The 13,492-nt window shown below is 38.0% G+C and overlaps 1 protein-coding gene across 3 annotated transcripts in view; it reads right to left on the minus strand.

Moving 5' to 3' along the window:
* Positions 1-13,492, minus strand: part of LOC139723457 (uncharacterized) — a 222,398-nt gene that overhangs the window by 50,428 nt on the left and 158,478 nt on the right. For all 3 annotated transcript variants that reach the window (XM_071634699.1, XM_071634700.1, XM_071634698.1), the window contains exon 6: positions 5,690-5,857. In XM_071634699.1, coding sequence (XP_071490800.1) covers positions 5,690-5,857 — 168 coding nt within the window. The remainder of the gene's footprint in view (positions 1-5,689; positions 5,858-13,492) is intronic.

Consider the following 13,492-nt stretch of genomic DNA (forward strand, 5'->3'; position numbering starts at 1 on the left):
GACAACGTTTAAGCACCTTTATCTCAGCTGATTTTGCTCCATTTCCTCTGAAACTTAAGTATGTCGTAGCTCATACTATTAAGCTGCAGTAATCATGCATTTTATTTTTTCAAATCTCCTCATCAGGGTGATAATTTTGCAGCTAAAAACTGAAAATGAAAATGGAATGTGGACCAAACGATTCCTGAATCATCTTTCACATATAAGCTCACGTTCCTCATATTTTCTCGTCAAGACGTACATTGTACATGGCCGAGAGGACAAAGGCGACGTCACAAGAGACGTGAGGTTGCACTCGTATGGGTTCGAACCCCATAAGAGCACGAAACAAAATACTTATATCTTTTGCTTTTTTTTTCTTTTATGGAGTATTCACCTTCGTCCATGTAGAAATCACGTTTTCATGTAAACGTACAAACACACAGGCACACACACACACACACACACACACAATATCCCTTTGTTTTGTTTTGGAGACCACATTGCTTTGACTGGCAACTTGGACTTGAAATTACAAATGTTAAAGTGAAGATGACTCTTAAAAGACCGCATGGCCATGTTTGATTTTTTTTTACAATATAAAGACCTGTTGGTAAATATTCATTCACATATCCTTTCCAATCAACTTATTTGGACACGCCGACACCACACGAAATTTTCAATATCATGGTTGCATGACAGAAACAATTTCATCCGAATTATGTAGGACTGTATAAAGAATTGGACTTCACGAATATTTCTCAATATTACTTCAAGTCGCTACTTAACATTATTTTCGTTGTCGATCACTGAAAATAAGAATGGAATCTGGTCGAAACGATTCCCGATTTATCTTTGTAACTGTACATTGATCGAATCCACGCGGCCACTCGTGGGAAGTTGAATAGCGCTATCAGTCACTTGACGTATATCGCCAAAAAACTGAATATCAATGTAAATTTGTGTTGTGTATAGCATACATAGATAGATTTAAGTTTCGCAGAAGATCTTCGGATCTTCCGTGTGGCAGAATCGCTTAGCACGCTGCGTGTTTATAATGCCCGACCGGAAGGAGAGAAGTTAATCGAGTCCCGGCAGGAATTTTTCCTTTTATTTCTTTTTTCTTTGTTTTTTCTGCAGTTCAGCTTCACTCTGATGTCATGAACACAGCTACTCTATTTCACTTGTTTTGTATTGGAGTTTGGAGGTTGGGTTTGCTTCTTTAATTTTGTCACACGTAATGTTGTAAATTGCCCCTTGAAACAGTACCCCGCTTGCCACCATTCGTTTTCTCTTTCCTTTTCTCTTCATTTGTTCTTTTTTAGGAACGTGTACGTTTACATAACTAACAGGAATGGGAACTGAATTAATTAACTCTAGTCCAGGTGCATGGCGTCTCGCTCATCTCTTTGGAATTCCAGGTTGTTATTGTTTGACCAAATAACGGAGTTAAAGACAGGCAGGGAAGGAAGTGACTTGATATTGCTTCATAATGAGGAATTTCGGGCAACACCTTTCCAAGTGTAGTGATTATGACGGGGTTCTCTGTCGTTTATTTTCGTCATGGCTGTTTCACTAGTTAGCCATAGGTAATATATGTTGCTGGCATCTGGGAGAATAGAACAGATCAGTACCAAACTGGAATAGCCCTATAAGCAATGTGGCAAGCGTTCAATTTCTTGCATTATCTTTCTTCTTTAAAGTCAATCACTACTGATCGAAATACACAATATAATATGACACGTTCCACTGGTAGTTTAGGAAAAGGGAGTTACTGCACGATGCAATGATAAATGTGCTACCATTGATTTTAGAGACGTCATTTTGGTGTGGTACTGGTGATGGTAAGGGAACCATAGATTGCTTTTAAAGTAATGAGACAATCATTGGACCTTTGCATCAAGACCGATTCCCATCTAGAATATAATGCATGTTCATGCAGCGTTTTTTTTTTTTCAAATCCTGACGGGGACATTTTCTTTTTCTTGTTTTTAATTTAAGAATGTTATATCTAAATTTGTTTCTTTCCCTTAACATCTTTTTTGTTGTTGAATATAAAGTTGGAAGTTCCGTGACCGAGTAGAAGAGCAGCGATTTAGTTACAGTTTCAATGCATCTTGTTTACCATCTTCTCTGACATTAAATTGATGGTTTTTATATTTGACATTATCTGTCTATTTGCCAGTTTATGATCATAAAACACTGCTATAACAACTACATACATTTGCTTCACTTGTCACACGCAATGATATGGATTGCAGTTGTGCATGCAGTTTTCCTTTTGCCACATCTCGTTTTTCTCTCCCCTTTTCCCTCACTTTGGTTTTGTTATACTGCAGATGGGAATGATTACAATAACATAACCCAACTTGAGGTAGGAATGAGAACTGAATAAATTAACTCTAGGCCAGGTGTATATAGCGCCTCGCTCATCTCTTTGAAATTTCAGGTTGTCATTGTTCGATCAACGGAGTTGAAGACAGGCTTTATGTTGCTATAGAGGTATCTCGCGCCACATGAATGGAATGCATACGCTGTTTAGTATTAGTAATGAACTTTTTCATGTCCATCCCTGCCAATAAAAGTGTGTTTGACGGGGTTCTGTGTCATTCTGCCTACGAGAAAGCAAAGTTTTATTTTCGCCATGGCTGTTTCTCTATTCGTAGCCGCGGGTGATGGGTGTTGTTGGCATCTGGGCAGTAAAGAACCGAGTATCATGCTATAATAACCCCCCCCCCCCCGTTAGGTTCTAAGCGTTCAATACGGTGATATATCTTTGTTCTTTATTATATCAATCACTGCTGATGGAATTACAGAATTATGTTATGACACGTTTCACTCAAAGCTTAAAAAACAAAGTTTATGCACGATACAAGTAATGGTGCATGAGTCCTATAGGCCATTGATTTTAGATGAGAAATTATGATATGCCTATAGTAGTGGTGTCATTGATTAGGAATTAATGACACGATTAAGCACTCCTTCCACTTCTAACTGTCCCCTTTGAATGTGTGTCGATCACGTGAAATCGTCATAAATTATCATTCACGTATAAACTTACGTTCAAAGTGTACTCTCAGTTGGAGGAGACGTATAGTTACATGGTTAAAGGTGATGTCTCTTTCACTAGAGCTGTACGTTTAGCCCGTTTTCTTTTACCCTTTTCTCTTTAATTGAGGTATCACTTTCGTCCAGGATAAATCACATTCTCACGTAAACAGACTCACTTGCTCTATATCCCTTGTTTTGTATCGGAGGCTTCATTGGTTTTACTGCTGGTAAATCTCACAGGCTTGTATATAGCTGTAAGAGCTCTCTGAACTGATCATTGTGATAGCAAGATTAGAGGGAGTCATATTGGTTATGTAAATAATGGTCAAAGGTCATGTTTTAAAAGGCCACTGTTAAAGCCAGGATGGTTATAAACACTTAATTGTCATGTTTTATTTGTACGTGTCGAGGATCACTTGGACCCAGTTTACAGTGCGAGGCTTGGCCGCGGCTCGGCCGCGCCGAGCCCACCTTCATTTCGGTGTAAACGCGCAAAAGGCTAAATGCGGGGCCAAAATTGGCCTCGCATTAGGCCATGCTCTGGAGGTGGTCTCGGCCGCGGCCGAGCCGCGGTCGCGCCCGGCCTTTTTCTCAGTGTAAGCGCAAACTGGGCTAAATGCGCGGCCAATTTTAGTCTGGCTTCCAAACCCTCGCCTGTACTATTTCGCTATTCAGGATATTAACCACTTCAACGTCGAAAACTAGGATAGTTTAAGGTGGTTTTGTCCTGCAAAGGATTTTCTCCTTCGGCAAAGGCCTTTGCCCGAACGGCGACTTCGTCGCCACGGAATTCAGTTGGTAAAGGATCTGAAAACCAGACAATACCAAATTGCGTTTGTTTAAAAGTAGAGCGCCACTACGACAAAATATTGAAAGGTTTGAATCAAAAGCGCGGCAGTGTAAACGGACTAAATTGCGGGGCTCGGCCTCGCAATTGAGGTTGGCCTTGGCCGCAGCTCGGCCGCGGCTCGGCCCAGCCCCGCACCGTAAATGGGGTCTAAGTTTATGCACTGTACGTACTCAAAAAGTCCGTAAATCGACTTAGTCGCACACGCACAGAATTTCCACTTAGTTTGTGTGACAGAAAAACAAATGTGATCTGAATAATGTAGGCCCAAAAAAGTTCAACGAAGTTTCTCATTATAACTTCAAGGTGCTATCTTACATTCTTTTCTTTGTCGATCACGGATGACCGACATCTGATGACCCCAAGCGTATCACCTAACTCGTCTTCAGTGTGACGAGTTTCATATCTGGTTTCTTTTTATTCTTCTTTCTTTCTGGACAATTTTTTGTCGTCAATATCTCAAGAATGACATTACGGAATAACATGACATTTTCAGTCAACATGTCTCATGACAATATCTAGCCACAATAAGGTTTTCATGACAGTAACATATCTATGACGTCATCTAGGCGCCATTTTGTGATTTTTGGACCATGTTACATGATCGATCATAACTTCATAACGAAATGTCATTTCTGTATCATTTTCGGTGGACATAAAGTTCAGGTTACGCTCTATCTTACTTTTTAATGCTAATTACCTAGGACATCATTACGCGCGCGTCAAACTTTTAAAAGGCTCAAAACAACTTTCCAATGGGAAATCTCGAAGTTTCAGACAATTTTAAGCGTTCCGCGCGTACGCGTCCGTCCGCGCATTTTCGCGCGTAGTGCGCGTAAGCAACATGAAAATGCACATTTTTTGACAGATTTGAATTCCTGATACATTAAGTGACAATATCCACTGATTTCCGATCAATTTTGACATATAACAAAGGAACGCGCTGGCGTCAAAGTTGAAATTTCGTGTGCGCGTCTATGTGCAAATATAGCGAAAAACATGTCTTTGTTTATTTCGCCATAGCTCTTAAAAACTTCCGGTGACCCTATGTTTTTATTGCATATTACAAAAGCATATGAATTGGAATTAACGTTTCAAGTATCAATATTTCCATAAAACATTATGACGTCATAATATCATCTGAAATCAAAAAATTGGAATTAATTTTTTTGAGGTACTGTTTCTGAGATTCATTTGCTCGTATCTCTGTTGTTTAAGCTCAATATTATTCCAAATTCAGATATGTCGTACTTTGAACATTTGCCTTTCAAGTCCATGTCATGGTTTTGAAATTTGATGACGTCATCATACTTTAAATTGTGATTAAAGGCAAAGAAGCAAAATCGGACAAGTTTACGTGTTATGTCTATGGGAGGTGATTTTTTTTAGACCATGCATTGACTTGACAACGTTTAAGCACCTTTATCTCAGCTGATTTTGATCTATTTCCTCTGAAACTTAAAAGAAAACACTACCATCCACATTTGTAATATTAGTACATGTATCTTCTAAGGAGTGACACCTAAAGTTATATAGGATTACGGGGTTATGTCAGCATTTCCTATTCAATTTTGAGTAGACCTTAATATTGGAATGATTGTTTTGTGTACTTAGGAAACCCCACACATTTATTCCTTCATTTTATTTTTAAAAAATCGGTTTCTGAGCGAATGATTACAATCCTTCCGTATTAAAGAAAACTGTGTAATTCCATTCATTTTCGATTCTAATCAAAATAGTCAACATTAATCTCTCCTCTATGGCCCACTATACGATATTACACTGGAATATAACAAATGCAAATTAAGATACCCTTGCTTCTGATGCTGATGTCTTGAGGGCAAGAAAGAAACCGTCGGCTATGTTGACTTTCCCTAGCTCCAGAGTCTTAAGGTTTGGCATGGTGCAAATACTCTTGGCATATGCCTCTGATGCAGCAGCAGAAATGTCAAGTCCTCCAGAGTGTTTGATTAATTCCAGCTGTGCAGTACAGAAAGAGGATTAGAAATAACATAAAAATCCATGAATTCAGATTCTTAATGTTTGGTCGGTAACAGGTGCTCTTTTTTTTTACACAAACTTTGGCGGCAGCAAGAGGTAGATCATGAAATGTGGACTTATGTATTTGAGCTGTGGAGCGAAAGGGAGGGGGGATTGATTTGAAACACAGATGAAAAACACAAAACATCTCTTCAGGCAGAAAATAAAATGGCATTGCCTCAATAAAGGTCCTTCATCGTGTCAGATTGATTCCAGCTATTGTAGAAATGAAGGTAATATCATACTCTCTAAAAAAAAAATCGAGTGAAAACTTTCACTCTAAAAAGAGTGAATACAAAAAAGAGTGAATTTCGAGTGAAATTGGAATGAGCATATTCACTCAAAATTCTCTCCAATTTCACTCGAAATTCACTCTTTTTTGTATTCACTCTTTTTAGAGTGAAAATTTCACTCGATTTTTTTTATAGAGAGTACAGGTATTGATGATGATTACGATTTCATATGCTCATAGAAGCTGAGATACCCCTATCATATTTATATACATATACATATTACGTATAGATATGTTTACATATATCATGAAAAGGAGACTTATAGATTGTAGCTGTGGAGTGAAGAGGAGGGGGATGATGTAAAACACAGATGAAAACACCCATCACTTCAGTAAGTAGATACGATGACATTGCCTCAATAAAGTTTTCCATTTAATTTTACACATAAAATCTTCACTATTCTTTTCTATCCTATTAAAGAAACCACTACCATCCACATTTTTGATATTAGTACAAGTATCTTCTAAGGAATGCCTGACCTAAAGTTGTATAGGATTATGGGGTTATGTCAGAATCTCCTATTCAATTTCGAGTAGACCTTAATATTGGAATGATTGTTTTGTGTACTTGAGAAACCCCGCCCATTTATTCCTTCATTTTATAAAAATAAAAAAAAAATCGGTTTCTGATCGAATGATTACAATCCTTCTGTATTAAAGAAAACTGTGTAATTCCATTCATTTTCGATTCTAATCCAAACGGACAACATGAATCTCTCCTCTATGGCCCACTATACGATATTACACTGGAATATAACAAATGCAAATTAAGATACCCTTGCTTCTGATGCTGATGTCTTGAGGGCAAGAAAGAAACCGTCGGCTATGTTGACATTCTCTAGCTCCAGAGTCTTAAGGTTTGGCATGGTGCAAATACTATTGGCATATGCCTCTGATGCAGCAGCAGAAATGTCAAGTCCTCCAGAGTGTTCGATTAATTCCAGCTGTGCAGTACAGAAAGAGGGTGAGAAATAACATAAAATACTAAGGGAAGACTATCCTGTCAGTGTGAATGTAATACCTCCATGTTTTCATCCCTTTTCCTCCCTCCGACACAAACAAATACGAACAACACATAAACAAAGAGTACATATTATCGAATAAGGATCCCGACCGATTGGCATGGAGGCTTGTAACAATTTTCATTCTGAAGACATAATGTAATATTGTGGTCACATATCTGTAAGTTTGAACAAAGCAACAATCTACACCACAAGTAAAAATCCATGAATTCAGATTCTTAATGTTTGGTGGGTAACAGGTGCTCTTTTTTTTAACACAAACCTTGGCAGCACCAAGAGATAGATCATGAAATGTGGACTTATGGATTTGAGCTGTGGAGCGAAAGGGGAGGGGGGATTTGAAACACAGATGAAAAAACATCTCTTCAGGAAGTAGATAAAATGGCATCGCCTCAGTAAAGTGGTCCATTGAATTTCACACATTTGAAATCTTCAGTCAGTTTTTGTTTTTACTTCAATTTTAATAAACAAACCACTACCATCTATACCTGTAAGAGTGACGCCTGTAAGATCGGGGGGGGGGGGGGTAGTGATGTAAAACGGAGATGAAAACACCCATTACATCAGGAGGTAGGTAAAATGACATTGCTTCAATAAAGTCTTCCATTTGATTTGACACACGAAATCTTCACTCAGTTTCTTTTTCTTTAAATTCAATTCGAGTGGAGAGACCGCTACCATCCACATTATATTGTACGAGTAGTACATGTATCATCTAAGGAGTTATATAAGAAAGGCGGTTATTTGTGTTTCGTGGGATGTATGAAACTATGACATTATAGACTAATCCACCTTCATGAGGACTTACCACCATCACCATTGCTTTGTAGAATTGATGTGACATTTAGAGGGGTAATAATATTGCAATGGGACACATGCAAGTGGTTGACTTATTGTGTTATGACTTTTACGGGATAATTCTAGTGAGGCTAATTCAGTATACGATTGAACGAATCGATTTTCATATGAGTTCACCAAATAATCTTTGTTTTGTTATAACATATTAAATTTCAGCATGGCATGACTTTTTTTTCATGAAAGTCTTTGTTTGTCTGTTCAACGACTTATTATCATTTTTATACCCCCGCCAAACGAAGTTTGAAGGGGGTATATAGGAATCAGCGGACGGTCGGGCGGTCGGGCGGTCGGTCGGGCGGTCGGTCGGGCGGTCGGTCGGGCGGTCGGTCGGGCGGTCGGTCCGTTGCAAATCTTGCGTCGCGAACTACTTCCTCAGTTTTCAACCGATTCCCATTAAACTTGGCACAGATGTGTGCCTTGGGTTGTAGATGTGCAAGACGTATTTTTGGACAGTACCCAAAAGTACGTTGCCATGGTAACGGCATATTATGGGCAAAAATGGGTACAAATCTTGCGTCGCGAACTCCTCCCACAGTTTTTGATCAATTTTTATGAAATTAGGTACAGATGTTCATCTGAATATGTTAATGTGCAAGACACATATTTCCGCAGTGGCAAAAAGTGCGTTGCCATGGTAACGGCATGTTATTGGTAAAATATAGGGCAAAATGCTTCATGGCAAAACTGCTTCATCAGTGTTCTTCCAATTCTCATGGAATTCATATTGAATGTTTGTCTTAGGATATAGGTCAGCATGACACATTTCTTGACAGTGACAAAAAGTATGTTGCCATGGTAACAGCTCACATATTATGAGCCAAAATGATGGAAAATTTTGTGTTGCAAACTACTTCCTCAGTTTTTGCCCAATTTTCATGAAACTTGGTACAGATGTGTGCCTTTGGTTGTAGATGTGCAAGACACATTTTTTGACAGTACCCGAAAGTACGTTGCCATGGTAACGGCATATTAATGGCAGAAGATCAAGGAAAGATTTTGCGGATTTAACTACTTCCTCAGTTTTTTGACCAAAGCTTATGAAATGTGGCACACACCTTGATCTTGGTGGGAAGATGTGCAAGACATATTTTTCGGACGTGTCGGAAGCTGCGTTGCCATGGTAACGGCATATAAATGGCAGAAGATCAAGGAAAGATCTTGCGGATTGAACTACTTCCTCTGTATTCGACTGAAGCTCATGAAATGTGGCACACATTGGTCTTGGTGGGAAGATGTGCAAGACATATTTTTTTGGACGTGTCGGAAGCTGCGTTGCCATGGTAACGGCATATTAATGGCGGAAGATCAAGGAAAGATCTTGTGGATTGAACTACTTCCTCAGTTTTTGACAAAAGCTTATGAAATGTGGCACACACAATAGTCCTGGTGGGAAGATGTGCAAGACATATTTTTCGGACGTGTCGGAAGCTGCATTGCCATGGTAACGGCATTTAAATGGCAGAAGATCAAGGAAAGATCATTCCTTGGGTAAGACTGTCGTCACAGGGCGGGGGTATTAATCACCTTAAGTGATATTTCTAGTTTTGTTTTTGTTTTATGAATACTGAAAACAATCTGCTCTTTAGTTCAGTCTCAGTTATTTTCCTGTGTGTGTGTGTGGGGGGGGGGGGGGTGGGGGATTAATGCATTGTAAGATACCCTTGTTCTTGATGCTAATTCGGCGAGAGTGAGGTAGAAATCGTCTGTGATCCTGACATCATTTAGCTCTAGAGTCTGAAGGTTTGGCATGGTGCAGATGATTTCTGCTAAGGCTCTTGATCCAACAATCGAAATTGTAGCTAATTCCATTGATAGCTCCTATGTAGCATCACAGGAGGAGGTAAAAGTATACGTTGACAGAATTAATATTCAAATTCATGTAAATGCACTGCATGTCTTTTATCCCTACTCATTCACATCTTACCCCAATAAAAAAATCAAAGGCTCATAATGTAGACATAAAAGTGGGAAAAGAAAAATCATGAATTATCACTAAGGCGACCGGAACACTTTGACATAGATTATATACCTTAAAGAACAATGTTACGTTATATTTCGTCCTTAACTGTACGTATAATGATTTTATAACACAATACCATAATCTGATGTCACATATTACACTTTCAATCAAAATGAGTTCAATAATTTCTGTGACATATTTCTCCACTCTCCTGAAAGACAAAGTGAAGTAAATTTAGAGAAGCACAGAGAATGAAAAAAAAAATGATATAGGGCCTACCGATCCTCGCTGATGGTGTCCGATATATGCCCGTTCAAGACTTAGAAGGTGTGACACTGCGCAGATGAATTGGACTAAGGCCTGCCATGTCGCAGCCGAGATGTCAGATCCTTCATGTTGACACAGTGATAGGAACTGTGAAGTACTGTAGAGGGAAGTCTCCGAAGTCTAATGCATAAAACAATGTTACACATAAAGGACATTTAATTTGCCATATCAATTGGCATAATTTTGCTCTTTCCGAGCACTATTCGGGTAAATATCATCTGTTTCACTACAAATCGAGATGAAATGAAACGGCACTTTGGCTAATTATGCAGTTAGTGCTATTTCTAAAGTACCAGTAAGTGTAATAACATGTCCTAGTATGAACATGATGCACCTTTAATGCCCACGCTACGAATATACAATGGAACTATAAGTCCTACAATACCCGTTTAAAATGAAATTCATAATGAAAATGAAAATCATTAAAACGATAAAAAAAAAAATCAAATACTCTCCATCCTTCATTCTATGGTCGTGTGGCAACAAACGTGAACTCACAGATCTATAAGGACAGCTGATTTTTATATGTTACATTTTTGACAAGAAAACTATTATTTTCAGTGTTATGAGTGAAGAAAGGGGGTTTAAATGTGGGATATATATACGAGACACATGCACACTCATGCTTTGTTCGTATGCATCATGTAATTAGTCCTACAGTGCATATAAATTCACCATATAAATTTCCATGAAACAGTGTTAAATGCCCCCATCCCGATTTATGTTTGTAATGTTTATTTCTTTATCACTCCATGTATTTGTTGTGACAAAAAGCTTAGTAAGACAAACCTGATAAATTTTGAAAGCTTCTACAATCCTGCCATCCAGAGACTTTCTTTGAAATTATTCATGTCACACCCTTTTACAAGGATACATAAATATCTACCCATTTCTCTATATATTCCTTGTTATGGTGCGTCATTACATAGCCCGGATATTTTGGAGATCATAAAAGGAAAAAAAAAAACAACAAAACACACGTATCAATCCAATTTTGACGAATATACTTTATAGCATTGAAAGGTCTATTATTAAAAAAACACACACAAAAAATACATGTCTGCGTATGAAAGTAGAAACATGGCATAACCTCTATACAAAATACAAATCTGCCCCATAAATATTAACCCTCTCCCCCCCACCCCCTAAAAAAATGCGATATTATACAGCTTGTGTGCCGACCCATTACATACCGCTCTACGTATATACATACATTGTTGATAATTTCAAAGAGGACATTATCCGGCCCACAGGGAATAATTTACCAGCGAAAGCCAGTGATCACGAAATATGTGATTGTCACCAAGATCAACCTGACGTGAAAACATGAACATTCTACATTATTACTGTTTTATTCAATGTTGATAACAGTTTCATTTTTGTTTCTTGGGGCAATTAATGGTAAGCGGCTTCATCATGTCGGTTTTTTTTTTCTTGTTTTAATCGAAAACAATATTAAACGTGTACTAAAGATTTCCTGTTAAGTAACTAACATCAAGCAAACACACACACACAAAATGATATACCCATAGTCTAAATGTTGATGCTGATAGGAAGACAGAGATACTGTCTGCTATGATGACATCATTCAGCTCCAGATACCGAAGGTTTGGCATGGTGGAGATAATCTGAGTGTAGGCTTGTAATGCAGCAGCAGAGATGGAAGGTCCTCCAATGTGTGTGATTGATTCCAGCTATTGTAGAATTGAAGGTAAAATCATACAGGTATTGATGATGATTACGATGCCATATGCTCATAGAATCTGAGATACCCCTATTATATTTATAAACATATACATATCAAGTATACATATATGTATATGTATAGGTAAACATACATACACACACACACATCTAATGTACATATATATATATATATATATATATATATACATGTATGTATATTTTATTAACACAACCCTTGCCGGCACCGAGAGGTAGATCATGAAATGAAGACTTAAGGATTTTAGCTGTGGAGTGAAGAGGAGGGGGATGATGTAAAATACAGATGAAAACACCTATCACTTCAGTAAGTAGATACAAAGACATTGCCTCAATAAAGTTTTCCATTTAATTTTACACATACAATCTTACTATTTTTTTTCTATCCTATTACAGAAACCACTACCATCCACATTCGTAAAATATTAGTACATGTATCATCTAGGGAGTGACACCTAAAGTTATATAGGATTATGGGGCTATGCCATCATCTCCTATTCAATTTTCAGTAGACTTTAATATTGGAATCATTGTTTTGTGTACTTGGAAAACCCCACCCATTTATTCCTTCATTTTATTAAAAAAAAATGGTTTCTGATCGAATGATTACAATCCTTCTGTATTAAAGAAAACTTTGTAATTCCATTCTCTTTCGATTCTAATCAAAACGGTCAACATGAATCTCTCCTCTATGGCCCACTATACGATATTACACTGGAATATAACAAATGCAAATTAAGATACCCTTGCTTCTGATGCTGATGTCTTGAGGGCAAGAAAGAGACCGTCGGATTTGTTGACATCCTCTAGCAGCAGAGTCTTAAGGTTTGGCATGGTGCAAATACTCTTGGCATATGCCTCTGATGCAGCAGCAGAAATGTCAAGTCCTCCAGAGTGTCTGATTGATTCCAGCTGTGCAGTACAGAAGGAGGGTGAGAAATAACATAAAATACTAAGGGAAGACTATCCTGTCAGTGTGAAATTAATACCTCCATGTTTTCATCCCTTTTCCTCCCTCCGACACAAACAAATATGAAAAACACATAAACAAAGAGTACATATTATCGAATAAGGATCCCGACCGATTGGCATGGAGGCTTGTAACAATTTTCATTCTGAAGACATAATGTAACATTGTGGTCACATAACTGTAAGTTTGAACAAAGCAACAATCTACACCACAATTAAAAACTCATGAATTCAGATTCTTAATGTTTGGTGGGTAACAGGTGCTCTTTTTTTTACACAAACCTTGGCAGCTCCAAGAGGTAGATCATGAAATGTGGACTTATGAATTTGAGCTGTGGAGCGAAGAGGAGGGGGATGATGTAAAACACAGATTTAAACACCCATCACTTCAGTAAGTAGATACGATGACATTGCCTCAATAAAGT

This window comes from Diadema antillarum, unplaced genomic scaffold (genome assembly GCF_040938485.1).
Source record: "Diadema antillarum isolate AM-2024a unplaced genomic scaffold, OU_Dant_1.0 scf00000191, whole genome shotgun sequence".
NCBI lineage: Eukaryota > Metazoa > Echinodermata > Echinoidea > Diadematoida > Diadematidae > Diadema > Diadema antillarum.